The 27,768-nt window shown below is 45.9% G+C and overlaps 1 protein-coding gene across 2 annotated transcripts in view; it reads right to left on the bottom strand.

Moving 5' to 3' along the window:
* The window catches only part of TESC (tescalcin), a 63,213-nt gene extending 37,011 nt beyond the window's left edge, over positions 1-26,202 (bottom strand). For both annotated transcript variants that reach the window (XM_060119515.1, XM_060119516.1), the window contains exon 1: positions 26,145-26,202. In XM_060119515.1, the coding sequence (XP_059975498.1) occupies positions 26,145-26,202 (58 nt within the window). The remainder of the gene's footprint in view (positions 1-26,144) is intronic.
* Between the last annotated feature and the right edge of the window lie 1,566 nt (positions 26,203-27,768).

Raw genomic sequence — 27,768 nt, 5'->3', positions numbered from 1 at the left:
CTCAGGATGAAGAAGCAGAGAACAGGTTTGCCATTCCTCCTGGTAACACAGCTCTGGGGTTATTATTATTAGCTCTGCCCTCTTAGCAATAAGACAATTACTACTAATAACAGCTCCTGGGATAGGACAAACGTGAACCAGGTCACCCTCTCTTTCCTCAGCTCATTAAAGAGATGGTATCTGCTTGTCTGACTTCCTCCCCTCCCACTCCTGGAGATGGGCATTTTCCCCACTGAAAAAGGGGCTTCGTGTGTCACATTAAAAGAGACAGAGGAGGAGGGAAGGGGGAAAGTGGCTCAGGCTGGTGCCGGAAGTGATTTGGGAGACCCGTAGTAAGAAGTGTACAGAGAATATGGTAAAGCAAGAGAAGTGGGAGGAAAAGAAATAGAATTTTGATCATTGCTGTTGTGGGCAATGTATTTAGATAACCTCAATTGTTTCATTTTCTTCCTTCCAGTTTGATTGAGATATAATCGATGTACAGCACTGTATAAGTTTAAGGTGTACCGCATAATGATTTGAGTCACATACATCGTGAAACGATTACCACAGTAAGTTTAGTGAATGTCCATCATCTCATGTGCAAAATTTAATAAATCACTCAAGAAATCAAAGAGGAACCAAAAAAAATACCTAGAGGCAAACGACAATGAAAACACAATGATCCAAAACCTATGGGATGCAGCAAAAGCAGTTCTAAGTGGGAAGTTTATAGCAATACAATCTTACCTCTGGAAACAAGAAAAATCTCAAATAAACAACCTAACCTTACACCTAAAGCAACAAGAGAAAGAAGAACAAATAGAACCCAATGTTAGTAGAACGAAAGAAATCATAAAGACCAGAGCAGAAATAAATGAAATAGAGACGAAGAAATCAACAGAAGAGATCAATGAAACTAAAAGCTGGTTCTTTGAAAAGATAAACAGAATTGATAAACCTTTAGCCAGACTCATCAAGAAAAAAAGGGAGAGGACTCAAATCAATCAAATTCGAAATGAAAAAAGGAGAAGTTAAACAGACACCACAGAAATACAAAGGATCATAAGAGACTACTACAAACAACTATACGTCAATAAAATGGAGAACCTAGGAGAAATGGACAAATTCTTAGAAAGGTACAACCTTCCAAGACTGAACCAGGAAGAAATAGAAAATATGAACACCAATTACAAGTTCTGAAATTGAAACAGTGATTAAAAAACTTCCAACAAACAAAAGTCCAGGATCAGATGGCTTCACAGGTGAATTCTATAAACATTTAGAGAAGAGTTAATAACACCTATCCTTCTTAAACTCTTCCAAAAAATTGCAGAGGCAGGAACACTTTCAAACTCATTCTATGAGGCCACTATCACCCTGATACGAAAACAAGACAAAGATACCACACAAAAAAAGAAAATTACAGACCAATAAAACTGATCAACATAGATGCAAAAATCCTCAACAAAATACTAGCAAACTGAATCCAACAAATACATTAAAAGGATCATACACCACGATCAAGTGGGATTTATCCCAGGGATGCAAGGATTCTTCAATATCTGCAAATCAATCGGTGTGATAAACCACAGTAACAAACTGAAGAACAGAAACCATATTATCATCTCAATAGATGCAGGAAAAGCTTTTGACAAAATTCAACACCCATTTATGACAAAAACTCTCCAGAAAGTGAGTATAGAGAGAACTTACCTCAAAATAATAAAGGCCATATATGACAAAGCCACAGCTAACATCATTCTCAACAGTGAAAAGCTGAAAGTATTCCCTCTAAGATCAGGAACAAGACAAGGATGTCCAATGTCACCACTTATATGCAACACAGTTTTGGAAGTTCTAGCCACGGCGAACAGAGAAGAAGAAGAAACAAAAGGAACCCAAATTGGAAAAGAAGTAAAACTGTCACTGTTTGCAGATGACATGATACTATACACAGAAAATCCTAAAGATGCTACCAGGAGACTACTAGAGCTCATCAATGAATTCAGTAAAGTTGCAGGATACAAAATTAATACACAGAAATCTCTTCATTCCTATACACTAACAACAAAAGATCAGAAAGAGAAATCAAGGAAATAATCCCATTTACCATCGCAGCAAAAAGAATAAAACACCTAGGAATAAACCTACTTAAGGAGGCAAAAGACTTGTACTCAGGAAACTATAAGATATGATGAAAGAAATAAAAGATACAAACAGATGGAGACATATACCACGTTATTGAACTGGAAGAATCAATATTGTCAAAAAGGCTATACTACCCAAGGCAATCTACAGATTCAATGCAATCCCTATCAAGTTACCAATGGTGTTTTTCACAGAACTAGAATAAAAAATTGTTTAATTTGTATGGAAAGACAAAAGACCCCAAATAGCCAAAGCAATTCTGAGAAAGAAAAATGGAGCTGGAGGAATCAGGCTCCCTGACTCCAGACTATATTACAAAGCTACAGTAATTGAAGCAGTATGGTACTGGCACAAAAACAGAAATATAGATCAATGGAACAGGATAGAAAGCCCAGAAATAAACCCACAAAGCTTTGGTCAATGAACCTATGACAAAGGAGGCAAGAATATACAATGGAGAAAAGACAAGTCTCTTCAATAAGTGGTGCTGGGGAAAACTGGACAGCTACATGTAAAAGAATGAAATTAGAACATTATCCAACATCATACACAAAAATAAACAAAATGGATTAATGGGGACTACCCCGGTGGTGCAGTGGTTAAGAATCTGCCTGCCAATGTGGATTTGAGCCCTGGTCCGGGAAGATCCCACATGCCATGGAGCAACTAAGCCCGTGTGCCACAACTACTGAGCCTGTGCTCTAGAGCCCGCGAGCCACAACTACTGAGCCTGCGTGCCTAGAGCCCGTGCTCCACAACAAGAGAAGCCACTGCAATGAGAAGCCCGCACCTCACAACAAAGAGTAGCCCCCGCTCACCGCAACTAGAGAAAGCTCGCGTGCAGCAACGAAGACCCAATGCAGCCAAATAAATAAACTTTTAAAAACGGATTAATGACCTAAATGTAAGGCCAGACACTATAAAACTCTTAGAGGAAAACATAGGCAGAACACTCTCTGACATAAATCACAGCAATAACTTCTTTGATTCACCTCCTAATGAAAATAAAAACAAAAATAAACAAATGAGACCAAATTAAACTTAAAAGCTTCTGCACAGCAAAGAAAACCATAAACAAAATAAAAAGACACCCACAGAATGGCAGAAAATGTTTGCAAACGAAGCAATCAACAGGGGATTGATTAATCTCCAAAATATACAAACAGCTCATGCAGCTCTTATATCAAAAAACAAACAACCCAATCAAAAATGGGCAGAAGATCTAAGTAGACATTTCTCCAAAGAAGACATACAGATAGCCTAAAGCACATGAAAACATGCTCAGCATCACTAATTATCAGAGAAATGCAAATCAAAACTACAGTGAGGTATCACCTCACACCAGTCAGAATGGCCATCATCAAAAAGTCTACAAACAATAAATGCTGGAGAGGGTGTGGAGAAAAGGGAACTCTCCTACACTATTGGTCGGAATGTAAATTGGTACAGCCACTATAGAGAACAGTATGGAGGTTCCTTAAAAAGCTAAAAACAGGGCCTCCCTGGTGGCGCAAGTGGTTGAGAGTCCGCCTGCCGATGCAGGGGATACGGGTTCGTGCCCCGGTCTGGGAGGATCCCATATGCCGCGGAGCAGCTGGGCCTGTGAGCCATGGCCGCTGAGCCTGCGAGTCCGGAGCCTGCGCGTCCGGAGCCTGTGCTCCGCAACGGGGGAGGCCACAACAGTGAGAGGCCCGCATACCGCAAAAAAAAAAAAAAAAAAAAAAAAAAAAAAGCTAAAAACAGAACTACCATATGATCTAGCAATCCTACTCCTGGGCACATATCTGGAGAAAACTATAATTTAAAAAGATACATGCACCTCAATGTTCACTGCAGCACTATTACAACAGCCAGGACATAGAAGCAACCTAAATGTCCACTGACAGAGGAATGGATAAAGAAGATGTGGTACATATATACAATGGAATATTACTTAACCATAAAAAAGAAGAAAATCATGCCATTTGCAGCAACATGGATGCAACTAGAAATCATCATACTAAGTGAAGTCAGACAAAGACGAATATCATATCACTCATATGTGGAATCTAATTTTAAAAAATGATACAAATGAACTTATTTACAAAACAGAAACAGACTTACAGATATCAAAAACAAACTTATGGTTACCAAAGGGGAAAAGCTAGGGGGAGGGATAAATCAGGAGTTTGGGATTGACACACACACCCTACTGTATATAAGATAGATAACAAACAAGGACCTACTATACAGTTCAGGGAACTCTACTCAATACTCTGTGATAACCTATATGAGAAAAGGATCTGAAAACAAATGAAAACGAAAAATTCAGCATAACTGAATCTCTTTGCTGTACACCTGAAATGAACACAACATTGGAAATCAACTGTACTCCAATAAAAGTTAATTAAAAAAAAAGAAAAAGCTATTTTTTTCCGTGTGATGAGAACTGTTAGGATTTACTTTCCTAACAACTTTCATGTATAACATACGGCAATGTTCGTTGTATTTATCATGTGGTACATCATACCCCTAGTACTGATTTATCTTATAACTGCAAGATCGTACCCTCTGACTGCCGTCATCCAATTCCCCCTCTCCCCACCCCCAATTGTTTTAGAAAACCTACGTACAGTTGTTTGTTTTTTTTTAATTACCATTTTTGTTGGGTAGGCCCTGTTTGTTCCACAGCTAAGACTGGGCCTGGTGGGTTCCAGGCTTTAGAAGGCTTCCACCCACGTGTCAGTGCTTATTTTATGAAACGCACAATATTAAACCCTCATGTGTACCTTCTCACTTCCTCCTCAAAACAACCCTGTGAATAGATACTTTTTCCCTCTGTTGTATCATTGGAAAAGTGAAGCTCAGAGGGTGTTATGATCACACAACTGTGATTGGTAGAACTGGGATCCAACCTCAAATCTCCCCAGCTCCACAGCCCACCCTTAACCGCTACACAACATCACCTCTTTTCCCAGAATATCCTAGTGTTTGAGGCCCTTAGGCCTGGTGCCTGGGGACTATGGACAGTTCAGGCAAAACTTTCTGAAATGGGGCTTCCTTGGTGGCACAATGGTTAAGAATCTGTCTGCCAATGCAGGGGTCACGGGTTCGAGCCCTGGTCAGGGAAGATCCCACATGCCACAGAGCAACTAAGCCCATGCGTCACAACTACTGAGGCTGCGCTCTAGAGCCCGCGAGCCACAACTACTGAAGCCTGCGCACCTAGAGCCCGTGCTCTGCAACAAGAGAAGCCACTGCAATGAGAAACCTGCGCACCGCAATGAAGAGTAGCCCCCGCTCGCCACAACTAGAGAAAGTCTGCGCGCAGTAACGAAGACCCAATGCACCCCCAAAAAAATTAACATAAAATAAATAAATTTAAAAAAACAAAACAAAACTTTCCGAAATGGTGGCTGGGCTGGGGAAGGGCTCTCTTCCCGCACCATCCTCTTGGCATTTCTCATCCCTTAAGCATCTTTTCGCTTCCTATTCCAGAGGTAGCTAATTTCTGGGGCCAACTGGTCACCTTACTTTACTTCATGTTTTTTTTTAGCCTCAGGCTCGAGCTGTAATCTCTTTAAGAATCTGCAACTCAGGGGACTTCCCTGGTGGTCCAGCGGGTAAGACTCCACGCTACCAATGTAGGGGGCCTGGGTTCAATCCCTGGTCAGGGAACTAGATCCCGCGTGTATGCCACAACTAAGAAGTCCGCATGCCACAACTAAAAGGTCCCACGTACCGCAATGAAGATCCCGTGTGCAGCAACTAAGACCCGGTGCAGTCAAAATAAATAAATAAATAAAATTAAAAACAAACAAACAAACAAATAAATAAATATTCAAAATGAAAAAGAATATGCAACTCAGAATTCTCAAGCCTTTCCAGAAGCTGTTGTTGGCTAGAAAATACTCTTTACAATGACCAATCCATCCCGGAGGACTGCTATGTGCTGACGCCCTGGGAGGAGGCTGCACCCCATGTTACAGATATAGAAACGGACACTCGGAAAGGTCAGGTAACCCCTGGGGACAGTTATCACCTTTCTGGAGGAAAATACAGCCATTTACATCATATGTAGGTTAGCACGGACATTCCTGTATTCCATGGTCTGGCCATTCCACTCTTAAATTAAGTACATACCCAACAGAAATGCATATTTGCACACATCAGAAGATGTGTAGAAGAAAGGATTTCATGGCAGTACGATTTGAAGAGCCCTAAACTGGAAATTATCCAAATGCCCTGCAATGGCAGAATAGATAAAATGTGTGGTATATGCAAGTAATGGAATAGGATACAGCAGTGAAAATGAACAAATAGTATGGACAATAACTTGGGTGAATTCCAAAACATAATAACAAGCAGAAGAAGCCAGACATGGAAGAGTACCTACTTTATGATTCCATTTACATAAAGCTCAAAAATGGGCAAAACTCATCTGCAGTGTTAAGTCAGGATAGGAAGGCTACATACAGTATGATTCCAACTACATGACATTCTGGAAGAGGCAAAACTCCCAAGACGGCAACGAGGTCAGCGGTTACCAGGAGAACGATGAGTTGGCAAAGCACAGAGAATTGTTAAGGCAGTGAACCTACTCTGTATGATACTATAGTTATGGATACATGTCATTATACATTTGTCCAAACCCGTAGGATGTAGGACGCCAAGAGAGAACCCTCATGTAAACCGTGGGCTCTGGATGATGATGTGTCAATGGAGGTCCATCGATTGTAACAAATGTCCCCTCTGGTGGGGGATGCTGAAAGTGGGCGAGTCTATGAGTGTGGGGGGGGCAGGGGGCCATGAGTAATCTCTGTACCTCCCCCTGAATTTTGGTGTTAACCTAAAATGGCTCATAATAACGTCTTAATTTTTTAAAAAGTTAGGATAGAAGTTGCCCTTGAGGGGGCAGTAATCTGAATGGGGCATGAGAGGGTTTCTGGGAACTGGAAGCGTTTAATTCTTGATCCAGCTGCAGGTTACATAGATGTGTTCTCAGAAAGTTTGGGGATCTGCATGCTCACTAGTGATGCACTCTTCTGTACGTGATATCGGAATAAAACATTTACTTAAGAAGCTCAGCAATTCTACTTAGCGGGGATTTATCCTGAAAGAATAAATCCAATGGGTACAACAAGAAGAGTACATAACTGTTCACCATTGCATTCTCTACAATAGTGTAAAAACTGGACTCAACCTCAGGGCCCACCAAGAGCAGATCAGTTAAATACTTTATGGTAGGTTTAGCCAATTTTTAAAAAAAGATGCTGCCTTTGAAAGTGACAGTTGTAAAAAAAAAAAAAAAAAAAAAAGAAAGTGACAGTTGTGTATTGAATGTGAACATACATTCCAACATAATGTTGTCTAAAAACAACTGCTATGAAAACAGCATGAACTCCCATTGGGAAAACATCTAAATATATACAAATGTATATAAGTAAGGAAAGAAAATCGACCTGTTTTCCCCAAATAGTAATAGCAATTATCTCTCAATGCTGGGATTAAAGACTCTGTTTGTTTTGCTTTGATTCATCTATATTTTCCAAACCTTCTCTAATATGCAGTATATATTTATTAGTCATATAACGAATATATTAAGCACACAATATGGTCCCATATGGGACAGCCGAGGGATCTCAAAAATATTGTTAGTGGTGAATCATCATTGGCAAGTACTGCATCCTGGGCACGTGTGTGCTTGTTTAATCCTCTCCATGACCCAATGACCAACAGACAGACGATTCCCATTTTACAGACACACAGAGGCTCTGAGGAGATCAGTAACCAGCTCAAGGTCACTAAACTTGAAAGAGGCAGACCCAGGATTTGAACTTAGTTTGTCTGGCAGAACATGTGTGGTTTAGTTTAGGTTTTCTTTTTAACTGACACCCCACACTGCCTCGCTTTGGGTGATGAGATTACATTGGCCAATTAGAGTTCTCAGCTCTAACCCACAGATCAAAAAAAAATACACTGATGCCATTTGCAGCAACATGGATGGACCTAGAGATTATCATACTAAGTGAAGTAAGTCGGAGAAAGACAAATTATCACATGATATTGCTTATTTGTGGAATCTTAAAAAATGATACAAATGAACTTATTTACAAAGCAGAAATAGACTTACAGACATAGAAAACAAACTTATGGTTACCAAAGGGGAAAGGGGGGAGGGAGGGATAAATGAGGAGTTTGGTATTAACATACACACACGACTATATATAAAATAGATGAACAAGGTGCTACTGTATAGCAGAGAACTATACTCAATATCTTATAATGACCTATAATGGAAAAGAACCTAAAAAAGAATATATATATGTATAACTGAGTCATTTTGCTATATACCTGAAACTAACACATCGTAAATCAACTATATTTCAGTAATTTTTTTTAAATACACTGATCTGTTGCAAAATAATGATCAGAAATTAATGCCAACCACACGCTCCTAAACCACCTCCATGAAAAATAAGTGAGAGAGGCCCATCATAAAGCCACACCTGGCGGGTTTCCATTTATACGAAACACTCAGAGAGGCAAAGCCATAGAGACAGAAAGTAGACCAGTGGTTGCCTGGGGCTGTGGAAAGAGAGAGGGAATCACTGCTAATAGCAAAGGAGTTTCTTTGAAGGGGATGAAAATGTTCCAAAATTAGATTGTTAACACAACCCTGTGATTATACTACAAACTGAGGACACTTTAAATGGGTGAAATGCAGGGGACATGAGTTATATCTCAATAAAGACGTTAAAAAAGACGTTAGTGTATAATCAGGACAACAGCCATTAATTAACAATAGGCATTCATCAAGCTGTGTCCTGGGCACTGTGTTCGACTCTACGCTTGACAAGCCTTGGCTCACATAACCCTCAATCAATCCTATCAGGTAGGGACAGTTTGCTCCCCAACCTAGAGATGGGAACACTGAGACCTGCCCAAGTTCACATAGACAGGAAGCACTGTGTAAACCATAAACCATCTCAGATCAGATTTCTCTAATGAAGAGTTTCCAGCTAATTGCATCCAAAGTGCATGCACACATGACACAAGCACCTTTCTGTCCTGCTTGATTGAAAGCAGAGGAATTAGGAGGACAAACTCCCCAATCCTGGTCCCCTCTTTTTGGCACTCAAATCATCAGAGCCAAGAGCTCAGCCCTCAGCTAAGCTCCTGTTCCCTCAACTCCGGCCCCCCAGGCTGACCCTGGGCCCCCTGTAAGGTCTGTCCTGTGAGCTCCTGATACACATGTGCCCATGTCACACCCTGGAAGGCCCTGGCTGTTGTCCCCTCAAGGGTTCCCTGCACGGAAGCTTTTCCAGTTTCCCCACTCCTCACTCTGAGCCCTCTCTCCAGGCCCCTGTGAGGTCACAGTTGCCATGGGAACGAGAGGCAGAGACACCTTGAGCCTGGCATCTCGACCTTGTTATTTTGGGTATTAGATTTCAACCTGAGGGAAATGTACACCCTTCCATGGGGTTGGTGGGAGTTTAATCTGCCCAATTTTGGGGGGGGGCACGGAGTGACTTGTCATTTTGTATCAAAAGCTTAAACAAAAAAGTATACACCTGTACTGCCCAATACAGAGCCACATGTGGCTACTGAAATGTGCTGAAGTGTAAAAAAACATACCGGCTTTCAAAGACTTAGTACGAAAAAAACGTAAACTGTGTTAATAATTTTTATATTAATTATATTTGAAATAATATTTTAGTTATAATGGGTTAAATATATTATTAAACTAACTTCACCTGTTTCTTTACTTATTTTTTTTTAATGTGGCTACTAGAAAATCGGGAATTACATTCCATCTATAGCTCGTTGAAAATTTAGAATTATTCCACCTCACATTATATTTGTGCTGGAGAGTGCTTGGTATACACGCTCTGAAGCAGCAACTTGATCCCTAGGAATGAATCCTGAGGAAGCGAGACATATGTACAAAGATAAACAGATAAGAGTAATCATCATTGTCTGTTTCAAACAGTAAAAAATTGGGGCAATGCTGGGCCATGGGAAACGAGTTAAATAAATCCTGGTGCATCCTACACGGCCTGAGAAAATATGTTTAAAATATCGTGGGACATCAGAAAATGTTCATGGAATATCATTACATGGAAAAACCAACAGGCTACAAAGATCTCATTTACATGAAAGTTCATATTGTTATACAAGTGTGTGCACAAGAAAAATTACGAAAGGGTCACAACAAAATAGTAAATTGTTCCAGATAGTAGAATGACAGGACATTTCCCTCCTCTAGCTCCTTACCTTTGCTTATCTGTCCTTTAACTTTTCTGCAATTAATAGGGATTACTTGTGTAATCTTATTTATTTTTATTTATTTATTTTTATTTATTTTTTTATTAGTTTCTGCTTTATAACAAAGTGAATCAGTCATACATATACATCTGTTCCCACATCCCTTCCCTCATGCATCTCCCTCCCTCCCACCCTCCCCATGTAATCTTATTTAAATTAAAAAAATTTTAAATTCAACGGCTATAATGAAAAGTAAAACAGAAAATACCTAGCGTTTGTGACACTGTGGAGAAACTGGACCCCTCAGACATTGCTGGTGGGGATGGAAAATTGCACAGCTGCTGTGGAAAAGGGTTTGGTGACTCCTCAATAAATTAAACATAGATTTACCACACAATCCAGAAATTCTGCTCCTAAGTATATAACCAAGATAAATGAAAACATACGCCCACAGAAAAGCCCATAAATGAATGTTCACAGCACTATGATGCACAACAGCCAAAAGGTAGAAACAACCCAGATGTCCATCAACAGGTGAATGGATTAAGAAAGCAGCTCATGCAGCTCAATATCAAAAAAAAACAACCCAATCAAAAAACGGGTGGAAGATCTAAATAGACATTTCTCCAAAGAAGACATACAAATGGTCAAAAAGCACATGAAAAGACACTCAAGATCACTAATTATCAGAGAAATGCAAAACAAAACTACAATGAGGTATCACCTCATACTGGTCAGAATGGCCGTCATCGAAAAGTCTACAAACAGAGCTGCAATGAACATTTTGGTACATGACTCATTTTGAATTATGGTTTTCTCAGGGTATATGCCCAGTAGTGGGGTTGCTGGGTCATATGGTAGTTCTATTTTTCATTTTTTAAGGAACCCCCACATTGTTCTGCATAGTGGCTGTATCAATTTACATTCCCACCAACAGTGCAAGAGGGTTCCCTTTTCTCCACACCCTCTCCAGCATGTATTGTTTCTAGATTTTTTGATGATGACCATTCTGACCGTGTGAGATGATATTTCATTGTAGTTTTGATTTGCATTTCTCTAATGATTAATGATGTTGAGCATTCTTACATGGAAGCAACCTAAGTGTCCATCAACAGATGAATGGATAAAGAAGATGTGGCACATATATACAATGGAATATTACTCAGCCATAAAACGGAACGAAACTGAGTTATTTGTAGTGAGGTGGATGGACTTAGAGACTGTCACACAGAGTGAAGTAAGTCAGAAAGAGAACAACAAATACTGTATGCTAACACATACATATGGAATCTAAAAAAAAGAAGAAAAAAAAAAGGTCAGAAGAACCTAGGGGCAAGATGGGAATAAAGATGCAGACCTACTAGAGAATGGACTTGAGGATACGGGGAGGGGGAAGGGTAAGCTGGGACAAAGTGAGAGAGTGGCATGGACATATATACACTACCAAACGTAAAATAGCTAGTGGGAAGCAGCCTCATAGCACAGGGGCTTTGTGACCATCTAGAGGGGTGGGATAGGCAGGGTGGGAGGGAGGGAGATGCAAGAGGGAAGAGATATTGGGACATATGTATAACTGATTCACTTTGTTATAAAGCAGAAACTAACACACCATTGTAAAGCAATTATACTCTAATAAAGATGTTAAAACATCTACAAACAAATACTGGGGAGGGTGTGGAGAAAAGGGAACCCTCTTGCACTGTTGGTGGGAATGTAAATGGATACAGCCACTGTGGAGAATAGTATGGAGGTTCCTTAAAAAACTAAAAATAGTACTACCATACGATCCAGCAATCCCACTACTGGGCATATATCTGGAGAAAACTAATTTGAAAGATACATGCACCCCAATGTTCACTGCAGCACTCTTACAATAGCTAGGACATGGAAGCAACCTAAATGTCCACCGACAGAGGTATGGATAAAGAAGATGGGGTACATATATACAGTGGAATATTGCTCAGCCATAAAAAAGAAGGAAATAACGCCATTTGCAGCAACATGGATGGACCTAGAGATTGTCATACTGAGTGAAGTAAGTCAGAAAGAGAAAGACAAATATCATATGATATCACTTACAAGTGGAATTTAAAAAAAATGATACAAATGGACTTATTTACAAAACAGAAACAGACTCACAGACTTCAAAAACAAACTTACGGTTACCAAAGGGGAAAGATGGAGGGGAGGGATAAATCAGGAGTTAGGGATGAACATAAACAAACTACTACATATAAAACAGATAATCAACAAGGACCTACTGTATAGCACAGGGAACTCTACTCAGTGTTCTGTAATAACCTATATGGGAAAAGAATCTGAAAAAAAATGGATATATGTATATGTATAACTGAATCACTTTGCTGTACACCTGAAACTAACACAACATTGTAAATCAACTATACTCCAATAGAAATTTAAAATTAAATTTAAAAAATAAGTACTAGGGGTGTAATGTACATGGTAAATATAATTAACACTGCCGTATGTTATACATGAAAGTTACTGAGAGAAAATCCTAAGAGTTCTCATCACAAGAAAAAAAGGTTTTTTTCTATTTCTTTAATTTTGTATCTATATGAAATGATGGATGTTCACAGAACTTATTGCGATCATCACTTCATGATGTATGTAAATCAAATCATGCTGCACACCTTAAACTTATATAGTGCTGTATGTCAATTATATCTCAGTAAAACTGGAAGAAGAAAAAAGGCAGGCAGCACAAATAGTTTTTCCTCCCATATTCAGTTTGCTTGTTTACTAAAAACTACATATTTAAGGAAACAAAGAACAATATTTGATTAAAAATTGATTTAGTAAAAAAGTGTTCTATCCATACAATGGAATATTATTTGGCCATAAAAAAGGATGGAGTTCTGACACCTGCTACAATGTGGATGAACCTGGAACACATTCTGCTGAGGCAAAGAAACCAGACACAAAAGGCCACATAGTGTGTGATTCCATTGATGTGAAATGCCCAGAATAGGCAAATCTACGGACACAGAAAGTGCCTGAGTGGGGTGCTAATGGATATGGGGTCTCTGCCTGGCCCTGGCCCGAAAAGTCAGGCCGCCACCCTGGTATGCTAAGCAAGGAGTCACTGGGGAAGGAGAGTCGTACAGACCAGGGGTCAGAGACAACACTCAGGGAGGAGGGCGGGAGGAGACTAGGCGCCGAGAAACAGGCCCGAAATCTCCCACAAGGTCCAGCCTCCCTCACTTGACTTGAGAGGAAACCGAAGATCCCCATTTACCCACGTCCGCTACGGGGTGATCAGGGCTATTTGAGCCTGGTGGTGAGGGGCATATAGAATACCACTTGCTTCTTCCTCCCAGAATCTGGGCTGCCCTCAGGGGTGTGAGGGCCTGACGGACTCCTCCGTGGCACACCTGTATCTGCTCAACCCTCTGACAGGTGCCCCCACCACTCGTTAAGAGATATTTACTGAGTGCCTCTGGTTTGCTGGGCACCTGCCAGATGCCAAGGATGCAGACACAAAAGGCAGAACCCTCACCTCACTGGGATCCAGGGTCCTAAGTGCAGTGTCCGCTTGCCAAGGAGCACCAAAGTTGGAGCAGGGCTTCCAGTCCACGGGGATGGGGTGGGAGGTGATGCCCGATGGGATCCCAGGGGCTGAGGGCTGGCGCAGGCAGAGTGGGAAGAACTCGGGGAGCTCCAAGCCCTTTAGCACGGGCGGGAGGCGGACTAGGAACAGGGGCACAGGAGTCGGGGGCACACACGTCAGACTAAGGCATTTAGACTTCACCCTGAGTTTCCGGAGGATGCTAAGTGACAGAACAAGATCCCAATGTGCCCGGCAACCGAATGGAGGGCTGAGGCAGATGATGGGGCTGGGAACCCACTGAGAGGTAGGCAGCCGTAGCCGTCCAGGTAGGGAAGGGCGCTCAAGACACAGCTGAGAGAAGCAAGGGTGGTTGAGAACATGCTGGCTGCTCTCTCCAGGGGCGCCCCAGAGCCACCCTGCCTCCCTCCATTTCCCCCGGCAGTGCCAGCCTGGATGCAGGCTCTGGGACTCCAAGTGGCATCACTGGGAAGGGCTTGGTGGCTTCCAGGACCCCCAAAGCTCTCCTGCTGGCTGTGTCCCGAGAGATTGGCCAGTACTCAACCCAGGCATTGGCCGAGGTCCTGCAACACAGAGATGCGCCCAGCCAGACAGAAAGGTGAGCTAATAACCCCATCGCTGCCAAGAGCTGCAGGTTCAACCCCCAGCTTCTCGACTTCCTAATAAACCTTCTCCCCAAGACTGTTACTTCCTCCTCCGTAGTTCAGAGATAATAATAGCACTGCCTACATGTGGCTGTTCATACCATGAAAAACAATCAAATCACATAAACAATGTGCATAATCGTCAAAACGTGGGAACCCAAATGTCCATCTACTTGTGAACAGATGAACAAAATGCGGCATCTCCATCCAATGGAACATTATTCCACCATGAGACAGAATGAAGCAGTGACACTGGATATAACCTGGATGAACCTTGAAAACATGACATTAAGAAGCCACACATGCAAGGCCACTACTGTATGCTTCCTTTTATATGAATCTCCCAAAGTAAGCAAATCCATAGAGACAGAAAGTAGGTTAGTGGTTGCCAGGGGCTACGAGTTGGGAGATCAGAGTGACTGCTGAAGCTTCTTTTTGGGGTGATGAAGATGGTCGGGAAATACAGTGGCGATGGTGGCACAGAATTGTGAATGGGCTTAATGCCACTGAATTGTACGCTTTAAGATGGTTAACCTGGGGGACTTCCCTGTTGGTCCAGTGATTAGGACTCCATGCTTCCACGGTTGGGGGCCCAGGTTCAATCCCTGGTTGGGAAACTAAGATCCTGCAAGCCGCACAGTGTGGCCAAAATAAATAAATAATAAAAATAAAAGAAAATGGTTAGGATGGTAAATTTCATGTTATGTGAATTTTGCCCCCATTGGAAAAAAAAAATCATATACACACTCAGCACTGGACCTGGCCGGAGGAGCATAAGATCCTGGAGCCGCCATGCTTGCTATTATTATGTCCCCGAAGCAATAATCTCATGGTACCTATGTGGCTCTTCAGCTGCCTCCAGGATCCCAGGGGAGAGAGAACTTGTGTACCTCCTGGAATTACAGCCCAAGCAATGACTAAGCCTGGGCCTGGGGAGAGCGAGGGACCGGCCTCCACAGCCTGGAAGGGACCCTCCCCAACATGCCTGGCACGCACACGATGCTTCACGGTGCTGGATGCCCCGTTCCTCTCCTCCACCTGCCTGCCCCTTGGAAGCCATGTGCCGGGCGTGTACACATTCCAGACCACACCTCACTGCTGGGAATTTAAAGTAATCCAAAGATGCACCTGGGTGCACTCGGTCTTGAGAATGAAGTTATCAAACTCAATTCTATTCCAAAGCAGAAGCAACGACAAGATTAATTGCTGGCCTTCCTCCAGCAGCTTTCAACCCTTTGCTCGAAAACTTCAACCCGCTTTGTAAGTGCAAAAGCTGAGGGGTTCCCAGGAAGAGCTGCCCCAGGCCCATGCCAGCCTGAGGACGGCATTTATTTTAGGCATGGAGGGTCTTGTTAGGATATTTCGTTTTGTTTTGTTTTCTGCACAGAATGAATCCTCCAAATCTCAGGACTGGAGGGGACTCTGGGACAGACTGAAAGGACATGATTTTAGAAAACATTCTCCCCTCATGAGCAATGAGACAACTCAGAAAGCTGTCCGAGTGGGGGAGCATGACTCTCAAAATCACACAGACCAGCTCTGCTCATCCATGCTCAGCTTCCTACGGCTAGCCTCTGTTCTTTCCCGTTTGCCTTAGAGCAGTAATAACAACCACCAAGTGTCAGCATTTACTCAGAGGCAGGAGCTAAGCCAAACACTTGACACACATGATCTTATTTAGTCCTCATCACAGTGCCTGCCTCTCCTGGGGGTCATCACACCCATCTTACACATACGGAAACTGACTCTCAGAGAGGGTAAGTCACTTGCTGAAGTTCACACAGATATGAGTGGCAGAACTGGGATTTGAACCCAGGTCTGTGACTCCAGAATCTGTTCTCATGACCATCTGCTGTGCTGTCTGCCAAAACTAAGAAGTGACTGGGACAATGAATACATACCATTTACATCACTAAACAAAGAGAGATGTCTCCATTTTAATAAAAAGACTAAAGATGAGAAAGGGAGAAAAGCAACAGTTAATCAGCGGAGATTTGGGCACTTTTCAGAGCCTCCAGGGGACTGGTTTTCACATTCTTCCAGAACTATCTTCAGCTCCAGATTTACCAAAAGCACGAGGGCTTATTATGGTAGGATATTTAGGTAAAGAACTCCAGTTTCAGGACTTCCCTGGTGGTCCAGTGGTTAAGACGCCACGCTTCCAAAGCAGGGGGCGTGGGGTAGATCCCTGACTGGGGAACTAAGATCCCACATGCCGCGCAGCATGGCCAAAAAATAAAAAAATATTAAAAATATATAAAAAAGAAAAAAAAAAAAAAAGAACTCCAGTTCCTTCTACAAGGAGCTAACACAGACTTTGCATTCCACTCTGAACCTATGAAGCACGGGACAAAATTAGAAAAAAATTTAAGACATCACTAAGCTTGAAAGAAAGGGAAATCCCCAGGTGCCAGAAGCAAGGAGGGGACTCAGACCCAGCAAGTGAGGTGGCCCAGGGGTACCAGGATGTTTCCAGGCTCTCACAGCAAAGGTGTGGCTTCTAGCCCACTGAGTGACAGCAGTGGCCGTGGGTCCATGAGTTAGAAGTGAGACTCCTCTCAAAAGCTAGAGCACAAAGGGCTGCCTCTCCATATAAGGTGGGAGAGAAAAATGTTCCCTGCTGGCCCAGAGAATCAACAAGGAAGCTGACTCTGCAGAAGAGGTGGCGGGTGCAGAGGAGAGGAGGGGGACTCTGTGATGAATCAAAACTCCAGGCCTGTGTCATTCACGAGAGAAAAATCCAAACCTCTGTGGTGCAGGAAAGCCAAATTGAGGAATTAATGTAAAAAGTGTTTCCAGACCAGTGAAAGCCCTAAGGTACCCAGAACAACAAATGCAAAGCACTGTGTGAGTTACTTCTATAGCCCAAGGCACAGGTACTCTCATGGGGGAGGTACTTCAGCTAAGCCCATCTCTACTTGGTTTGGCCTCAGCATGAATCTGGAGATGAGTGAAAACCAGGGGGGAGCCAGCCCAAAGATGAGCTCGGAATCAAAAACCAAACTACACAGCAAATGACCACCATATGGGAGAATCAGGAGACACCATAAATGGAATGGATCTCCAAGAAGATGAGAGAGCAAAAACTATAGAGTAAGCTTTAAATTATTACAAATAATATAAGAACAGTGCCCTATGACCAAAGCAGTGAATCTGAAAACCTTATAGAACTTACAAAATGTTTTTTTTTAAGTCTATGGAATTTAAAAAACTAAGTTGGGTTAAGGCAGCAAAGCTGTAATAGCTAAAGAGAGAATTAGTGAATTGGAAGACAGACCTAAGGAAACAAATCATAATACAGCACAGAGCAACAAAAAGATAGGAAATATGCAAGAAAAGTAAAGAGGCATTCAGGACAGAATGACACGGTTCATCCCCTTTCAAAAGTAATTACTGAGGAAAAAGATTAGGAGAAAGGGGAGAGAGATTATCTTCATTATGGAAGATATCACTCAATTTTAGAATAATACAGCAGAAACCATTCCCAGGCAGGATAAATTAAATCCACACCTACACAAAGCACCTAAAAAAACACCACCAGCAAATATTTTTAAACAGAGGAGAAAAAGCAGATTTCTACAAAGAAATATCAATCAGACAAAAGAGCTGACTTTTCAACAGCAAAAAGAGACCAAAAACTCAGTGCTGAGAGAAAACATGCAGCAACCTCAAATTTTATACCCAGCCAAATGATCATTCCTATAGCCTGGCAAAATAAAGACATTTTCAGACAAAGCTGACAACTCACAGAGACTCGTTGCAAACTCCAAGGAAAGGTGTGTTACATAAGAAGAAACTGAATTTGGGGACTTCCCTGGTGGTTCAGTGGGTAGGACTCCGTGCTCCCAAGGCAGGGGGCCCGGGTTCGATCCCTGGTTGGGGAACTAGATCCTGTATGCATGCTACGACTAAGAGTTCGCATGCCACAACTAAGAAGCCTGCATGCCCCAACTAAAAAAGGATCCTGCATGCCGCAACAAAGATCCTGTGTGCCACAACTAAGACCTCGTACAGCCAAAATAAATAAATATTAAAAAAAAGAAACTGAATCTGTAAGGAAGAATGGTTGCAAAAATTAAGAGTCTGCATAAAACAAAAACCAATACGTAGGTTTTTAAATTAAAGAAAAAATACTACAGAGTGATACAAATTAAAGTATGCTAAGGTCCCTGATCATTAGCACAACATCAAGAAAATGACAAACTTGAGGCATGTCAAAGATGGCAGGTGTGTCACAAGTGATATGAATTAACTGAAGGAAGTTACAGAATACCCTTAAAAAGGAGATAAATGGCCAGCTTCTGAAAGGTTTACAATCGAAATGATCTGTACCTGCCAACAACTATTGAACACTTATGACGTGTGAAGAGCTTTATTCAAATTCTCATTCAATCCTCACAGCAGCCCCGGGACACATTCCCATCAAACAGATGAGGAAACTAAGACTCAGGGAGGCGAAGTTTCTTGCTTAGACAGTAAAGAGCAGCGTCGTGATTCAAACCCACATTTACCTGCTGGTAAAGGTCAAGGTGGTGGAAGGCTAGTCTGTGTCCATGTGGGACTCTGGCTGAGGCCTTGGAGATGCAGGAGAGGACAAGATAAGGGAACCCCTGAGAACTACCAGGTGGGTGGGGCCTGTTAAGTGCTGGGTGCTCACCTGGGGTTCTCTGTTCACTGAGACCCTGGCATGGGTGCCCAGGAGCTGGGAAGGCCCCCCCCCCCCTTCTCTTTCCATCGCTGTAGAACTCAGCCACACCAACCATGCTGCTCTCTCCTGCCTGGCCACCGGCCCTCCCTCCCAGAGGTACCTGGGCCCTGAGACCTAACGGCTCCCTTTCACCTCCCAGGGAGCTGTGCTGAGAACAGAAGGCCCACTTCTGACAGCCTGCCCGTCCACAAAGGTCACACTCTTGGGACAACAAAGGGCCTTTTTGTCCTCACGCTTAAGGTGATTTCCACCACTGGCAGAAATCACCCACTTGACCTTCTGGTTTTATGAATTAATAATAAAGATGGAGCCGGCGACAGGATGGCTGGCAGGACCAGGGTGCCAGGCTCCTCCTCGTCACCTTGCCCAGCCTCTCCAAGCTGGGAAAAGGAGGCCCTGCCTTATCTTCCCAAAGCAGTGGGCACTCCTGAGCCAAAAACGCCTCGTTCCCCGGGCTTGAGATAGCCGATACTAAAGTGCTTTGCCAAAGTAGAAGCATCTTATCAAGGCGTTGTTTTCTGTAGGATTGGGCCGTATGGCATATCTGAGCAGTGATTAAATTCCATGCTGCATTCTGGGAACCATTAACTCACAGAAACATTGTCCTGCCAGCGTGGGGATGGGGGAGGTGAGAAAGAAAGATGCATAAGGGATCTAATTACTACTAATCCGTGGAGCTGGGAAGTCTTGGAGTGGATTGCCAGTTGCTTTCACGCAGAGAAAACACAACTTCTGAGACAGAGGTGAGCCACACAGTCAGACCCAGGAAATGGAGGGGGTCTCTTCTTCTTAGCCCTCCCCACACCCCTCACGCTGCTCATCACCAAGCCTGCCCTCCCTGGGGGTTTGGGGGGCATAGCCCACACTTCTAGAGCTTTCCACATCACCCAGAGCTAATCCTATCTGCCTTGAGGTCCGATTGCCAGCTGGGTAAACAAGTGTGTGGAACACTGTTAACAAGGTCACGGGGCGGCAGTGTTTCCTCTCACAGATAATATGACTTGGGGTCACTCACACTCGCCACCTATATTATGTCACATGGGAGAGGCAGTTTCTCCTTGCACCCGAAAGAGAGCATTTTTTTTTTTTTTACAGTGTATTCCTAAATTTATTTTTATTTATTTAATTTTTATTGAGTATGGTTGCTCTACAATGTTGTGTCAGCCTCCACTGCACAACAAAATGAATCAGCCATACACACACATACAGATATCCCCTCCCTTTTGGACTTCCCTCCCATTTAGGTCACCACAGTGCACTAGGTGAGTTCCCTGTCCTATACAGCATGTTCCCATCAGCTGTCCATTTTATACATTGTATCAATAATATATATGTGTCAACCCCAGTCTCCCAATTCCTCCCACCCCACCCCTTTCCCCCTTGGTATCCATACATTTGTTCTCTACCCGTTTCTACTTCTGCTTTGCAAGTAAGATCATCTATACCATTAAAGAGGCCTTGTTTTGAATTTGGGTTCCACACACAGCATCTAAGTGACCTTTATTTTAATTATACTTTCTTTGCTTTTATTGAAGTATAATTGATTTATAAAATCAAAATCGTGTTAGTTGCAGGTGTACAGCACAGTGATTCGGTTATACGTATGCATCTAAGTGACCTTGAGCAGTCACCTGCGGGTCTGAGCCTCAGTTTCCTTATCTGTAAACGGGTAACAAAAGTCCCACTGGGCTCTTAGGAGGATAAGATGATGGATGGAAAAGGCCCAAGAGCGAGCAGCTGTTACCTCATCCACAGCTCTAGACAATCTCATCGACTGCCACATCTTCAAAGGGGTGAAAACGGCGGCTCAGAGAGGGCTGCGGCCTGGAGCAGGCATCCCAGCACTGCCGCATGGGGCAAGCCCGATGATCGCCGGCCTCCTAGCCCTATTCTGCAGCTACTGCTAACATGGGATGACCGGATCCAGGGGCACAGAGTGCAAAATGGGCCAGGGCAGGGGGTGCTTCTGGCTGCCCAGGAATTAGCTCACTTGCTACCCAGCCCTTTCCTGCACGTTTCCACACTGGGAGCACCCAGGGAGTGGGCAGAGGTCTGGACAACCCGCCCAAGGCAGAGAAGGTTCCAGAGGGCTGGGGGCACTTGGCCCTCCCTGCTGCGGTCATGACCACTGCACCCAGGGCCCCCGAGAGCTCAGCCTTTGGGGACCAGTCCTCCCAGATAAGTTTGTTCCTCCCTCAGCAGGGAGCCACCATTTTTCATTCTCCTAAAAAAAATTGCAGTGCTCTTATTATTACTTTCTTATTGGGATCTGATTTACATAGTGTGGAATGTATCTTCACTGTTTTAAGAATCTCAGGAAAGCTGAGGGTCCACATCTCCCAGAGCCTCACGGACACAACTCTGCACCCCACTTTATGGGTTTCAGAAACTCCCCAAGGATCCCAAGTTAAAACCACAGTCCACCCCAGAGGAAACGGAAAGGGAGCCAATAGGTCTTGTTGGCCATTTAGCTTCACAAGCCTTGGTGACAAAAGGATGGACACAGTGGTACCGGCCAGTCCGCCCTTACCCCTCAAGGCCCTGAGCTTCGGAAAGGCAGGGGAGGTGTCTGGTGCACCAGGGCATGTGGCATGTGGTGAAGGGGCTGAGGCTGTGGTCTGGGGCTGCTTGAAGACTTTATAACCCAGGAGTACTGCCCAGCCGGGAGATTCCAGTGGAAAATGCAGTGCCACCCCTAGAAGCCAGCCCAGGCCACACAGGCCTCCCGCATCTCTGGTTCCCCCCGCAAAGGATGAGGTCCGGGGGTCAGACCAGGACTTGAATCCTGCCTCTGCTTCTCAGTGGCCTGTGGCAGTCACGTCCTCTCTTCAACCTTGACTTCCCCATCTCTGGAATGGGAAGGCCACAGTGTTCCTGGGAGGATTCCATGAGCCACTGCGGGGAAACTTCATAGCTCAGCACAGTGTTTGGCAGATGACAGGCACCTGATAAACATTAGCTCTAACCATCATGAGGTCTGAACTCTAGATCTGGGAGATTGATTTTTCTTCTTCCTTCTGGCAGCTTCTTGGCATCTACGTAGACATGCCCGTGGAGCTGTTCTGGAGCCTGAAGGAAAAAATAGACCCCTCCACCTTTCCCAGATTCCTCCTCGTATTCTTTCCTTTCCAATTCCAGGAGCAGACACGGGGTTGGGGGGACAGGAAGCGGGGGCCACCTCCAGGCCAGCTCAAGGTGGGGACAGGGAACACGCTACGGTGATTGATTCCTTTCTTCCTGTCCAGCGTCCATGTCACATCTTGGGACACACACTGGGCTTGACACCATGCCTGCCATGGAGAAAGGCCAGCTCACCACTTGGACACACAACCAGAATGCCTTCGCTCAGGTTTTTAATATGAATTTTAACAGTCTAGGTAGTCAGCTTTCCTGGCGCAGAAAAGATGCTTGGGAGTACTTGTCCATGTTTTAAATCAGTCGATGAGACTCTGACAGGCGAGGAGAGGTGGGCGTGCGGACCCAAGGATGCCCTGCGTGAGCGAGCTTGCGCTCAGGCCTATTTTTGGTGAGGCTGACGTGGCCAAGGCCAGCTGCTGGTGTGGCACTAGATTTTATACCAGACACTGGCTCCTGGGCAATACTCCCCGGGTTATAAAGTCCCCAGGGCCTTCACCCCTTCAACGTGAACCTCTTGTGTGCTCACTGAGTACAAAGGTACTGAGTACACTCCCCACTCTCAGGGAGCTCCAAGTTTCAAGGGGGTGGCAGGTGACAAAGCTGACTATTATAACAGGGTGTGATGTGAGCTATTACGGGAGGGAATGCAGGGGCTGCGGGAGTGCTGAGGACGGGCATTCAGCACACAAAGGTAGGAAGGAGGGTAGCCGGGGATGGCTCTCTGGAAGGAAACAATAGCTGAGTGGAGCTCTGAACGAGGAAGAACATGAGTTTCATAAAGAGACGAGGCAGGGCTTCCCTGGTGGCGCAGTGGTTGAAAGTCCACCTGCCGATGCAGGGGACACGGGTTCGTGCCCCGGTCCAGGAAGATCCCACATGCCATGGAGCGGCTGGGCCCGTGAGCCATGGCCGCTGAGCCGGTGCGTCCGGAGCCTGTGCTCCGCAACGGGAGAGGCCACAACAGTGAGAGGCCCGCGTACCACACACACGCACACAAAAACAGAGAGACGGGGCAAAGAGGAAACGTGCGCGATCTTCACCTGGGTGGTGGTTACAGAAGTACGGCCATATGCAAATGCCGAATTATGTGAGATGGGAAGAGTGCTCCAGGCACAGGGAACCGATTGTACAAAGGCCTGATGGTGAGAAAAATACACGGGCAGGCTGTCCCTACCCCTTCTGGGTTCCTAGAAATCTGAGGGGCAACGAAACACAGTGAAAGCACAGCAGTGGCAGGACAGTGAACCTGGGGATCCTGAGATCCCCTACTCCTCCGTTTATGAGCTGTGGGACGGCAGGCAAGTTGCTTTACTCCTCTGAGCCTCTGTAAAATGGCCATAGTACCACCTTCCCTGGAGGATTACCATGAGGATTCCAAGAGAGTGCATGCAAAGGGACCAGGCTGATTCTTCAAATCAGGGACCACTCTGGTCCTCAGAGAGGCGGGGGAAGCCTAGCAACTCTGTGGGCACAGCCTGTTCTCTGGCTGCCCTGGACCTAGGCTCTTCCCCCTTCTCAGGGATGCTTCCCAAGGGTTCTTATAGGAACACTCCACCCAGCCTGCAGGATGCTGGGAGCTGACGTTCCCATACCAAGTCAAGCACTGCCACACATACATACATCCTCTTGTTGAATCTATACCGCCACCCCACGATCCAGGTGGGAGCACTAACGCTCAGAGAGGTAAAACGACTTGCTTAAGGTCATGCAGCTGTGAAGAAGACTTAACTCTTTTTTTTTTTTTTTTTTTTTTGCTGTACGCGGGCCTCTCACTGCTGTGGCCCATCAGTCACATCAGCCACCTCTAGGAAAGCAACAAACCCTCAGCTTCAATCATCCGGGTAGGAGGCTGGGCCCAGGAAACTGACAAGATTCCCAGCATGCTCTGCAGCCCTATCACCTGTCAAACCCACAACCAGATGGAATTCCCCCAGACTGCCTGCCACAGGGGGGCTGCCTGAGAGACTGCGGCCAGCCCACCCTTCCTGCAGAGATCCCAGCCTCAGAGAACCCCCATTTCTAACCAGCCAGATTCAAGGCAGCCAGAGGGCATTCAAGAAATAATAAAAACAGGGGAAATCCAAGAAAGTCAGGTGACAGGGATCCTACCTCCTCTCTCATGTGCGCCTTGTTGAACTAGACTTTATAAAACTTTTTGAATAAGTCAAACAGTCACACATGGTTCAAAATGAAAACATAAAAAAGTTAACAGTGAAAAGCTCACCCCCCCTTCATCTTTTCTACCAAATCCAATAAGTATTCATTCTTCTTAATTCCTTGATGCAAATAAAAGTTACAAAAATATACTCTTACTCCCCCTCTTTAAAAAAAAGGGGGTTCCATATAATATATATACCACCACAACTTTTCTTTTCTCCAGTTGAAGATAGCTATCTATATTTGTACACAGGAAGGTGTCCGCATACATGTCTGTGTATGTACGCATGTGTAGACGCAGACACCAATTGTTAAGGGCTTTCTGTAATTTTCACCCAATTCTCCTGGAAACAGGTGTTTAGATTTGGAATCAGGTGTTTAGATTGGGAGTCAGGAGGGGTCATCTTTCAGCCCACGCACAAATGGCGGGGCCTCTCCCTCCAGCTGATCCACCATGCACGCTGACTGTCTGCACTAAACTCGAAGCAGGCACCAGGAGCCAGCTCCTGACTGGAAATAACAGCTGCAGCTCCCGTTTTCTTGAGCATTTATCTACAACATACTAGCAGAAATCCCATTCTAGAAAAAAGGAAACAGAGACAGACAGAGGTAAAGTGACTAGCCCAAGGACACACAGCCAGGAAGTAGCGCTGGCGGGGCTGACACCCGGTCTGCCCATTGCCAAAGCCAGTCTGCCCACTCACCTGGCCTCTCTAGGTCTTCAGTCCACAACCCCCTTCACAGCCCGTAATAGAACCGGGTGCCCCGAGGTCAGGGCCCAGGGTCAAGTTCCCAGCCCGGCTGGACTTGGGCGGTCAGGCGCCTCCGCCATCACTTCGCTGCGGTCAGCTCGGCCCGCAGCCCGGCCTGCCGGTGCGGTGCGCCCTGCCCCGGGCGGATACGGGGCGCACAGCCTCTGCGGGCCCGGGAGTCCGGGCGAGCTCCACGAAGGTCGCCGGGCTCCAGCAAAGTGCTCTTCGGGCGCTGCCTTGCTTAATCCTCCCAGTTACCCATGGAGGGTAGATAGGGGGGGACCCGCCTGAAACCATTTCACAGACGGGAGGCTCGGAGACCCGCTCACCCGCGCTAAGGTCGCGGGGCCGGGCTCCCTCCCAGCTCTCGCCGGACTGAAAAACTTTCCTCCCCCTGCGTAATCCTGAATCCAAATGACTTTCAGGTGCGGGTCGCGTACAACAGCTGAGCGTCCATGGGCGCTAGCTTTCCCGGCCCGGGAGCCCGGACACTGCTCCCTCCCAGGTCCGCAGTCCCAGGTTCAGGGGTTCCCAGCCAACTCCGAGAGCACCGAGGCAGAGCTGCCGCGACACTTACTCAGCATCACCGCAGCCTGCAAAGTGGCCGGCGGGGACCCATTTGAAGGAGGGGGAGACTGAGGCGCAGAGAGAGCCAGCTACTAGCCCAAGGTCACACAGCGCGGTGGCCCGAAGCCCAGCGGGTGGCCGTGGGCTGGGAGCCCCCGTGCCAGCCGGCCGGCGGTCGCGGTCCCCGTCCCTTTCCCCCGCGGGATACTCACAGCCCGTCTTGCCCTCGAGCTCCCGCACCTCCTCGGACGCGGAGTGGGTAGCGCCCATGGTGCCCGCGGCGGGGGCCCGGGGACGCTCGTCCCTCCCAGGCCCTGGGCTGGCGTCGGCTGCGCAGCGGCAGGTCCGGCCTCGGGTCCTACACAGGTCGGGACGCCAGGAACTGGTCTGAGCCGCGGGTTCCGCGTGGGGTGCGAGCGCGGCCTCTTATAGCGGCGGCGGGCGGAGCGCCACGGTCCTAGTGCGCTCCGGCTTCGCGCATTGCCATTGCCGGGAGTGGGGAGCGCCCCGCCCCGGGCCGGAAACGGCGGGGAGAGGGGTGGGGAGAGGAGGGGGACCCAGGTTCCCCATTCCCCACAACCGCGGGCCGTGCTCGTCGCGCCTCACCCCTTCCGCACCCCTGCCGGCTGTGGGAAGAAGGTGTGAGCAGATTTGGGGGTGTAGGTAGGAGGGATCAGACGCCACGGAGGTTCCATGCCCTCCCCCACCCCTGTTCCCCTACACATCCTCCCAGATGTCAGGAGGGAAACTCCCTGGGAACAATGGAGAAGGACAGCATTAATTATCTCTATGGTGGACAGCAATAAAGATAATACAATAATAATCATCCAACCTGAATGCGCAAGTTGGGGGGGCTTTCTTTGGCTTATTCCAGGAAAGCCCACCCTGATGAAGTGGTCACCCCCATGTACAAGACTGGCCTGTCCTAGCTGCTTAGCCTAGTTGCTTAGGGTGGGGATGTTCTCAGTCTTTAGGTTCAGGGATTCTGACTCAGGCAGGGCCCAGGAGGCTGCATTTCAAACTACCAGAGAGAATACCATCCTTCTGGGAGAAGTTTTGCCTGAAGCTGGATGGAGAAGTTGGGTTCCGTAACCAGGTTGGGTGGCCCCGGCCAGGCCTGCCACCTATCTAACCATGATCCCTTCCCCTTAAGATGGGGATAATAATAGTTACTGAGACACAGATCAGAAAGGCCTGGCCTGGGACGCAGCGCAAGAGAGCCGCTGTGGCATCATGTCCACTTTACAACAGAGGAACTGGTTCTCAGAAGGGTCACACAGTCAGGGCATCAATTCAAAGTCGACACTTTCCCTGTCTCAAGCCCAGGCCATTGTGCTCCTCGGTGCCTGGGGACGTGGCCATCAAGGATTGGCATGTATTCGGGGTCTGTCCTGGGTGCCGCCCCCCAGTCATGGAGACTGGATCCGGCTCACCTACATCCACGTCACAGAGCACTGGGGAGGGAGTGTTGAGAACCAGGTGCCCATACCTGCAGGCCACAGGTCCAAGCTGAGGGTTATAGCCCTTTCCAGGGACAAGGATGCCGTTCAGAGTGACCAGGGGGCTCCTGAAACCTGCCAGAGCAGCATCATCAGCCGCCTCCTGGTTGAAAATCCAGCTCCCCTTTACACTCTGTCAGGACACTCACAGAGCTGGGGCGGCACCTGGAATGTGCATTTGCAAAGCTCACGGGCGGTGCTGAGACCTAGCCAAGCCGGGGAAATGTTGGCTGTGGGGCATCAGCTGGTCCAAGCAAACTGGAAAGCCGCCTGGGAGTCTGCATGTCAGCTCAGAAGGAATCTAGAAACCCAAACTGGCCTCTGGATCAAGAAATGG

This window comes from Mesoplodon densirostris, chromosome 15 (assembly GCF_025265405.1).
Source record: "Mesoplodon densirostris isolate mMesDen1 chromosome 15, mMesDen1 primary haplotype, whole genome shotgun sequence".
Lineage (NCBI taxonomy): Eukaryota > Metazoa > Chordata > Mammalia > Artiodactyla > Ziphiidae > Mesoplodon > Mesoplodon densirostris.
Note: the sequence above shows the minus strand (reverse complement) of the source record. Positions and strands in the feature narration are given on the sequence as shown.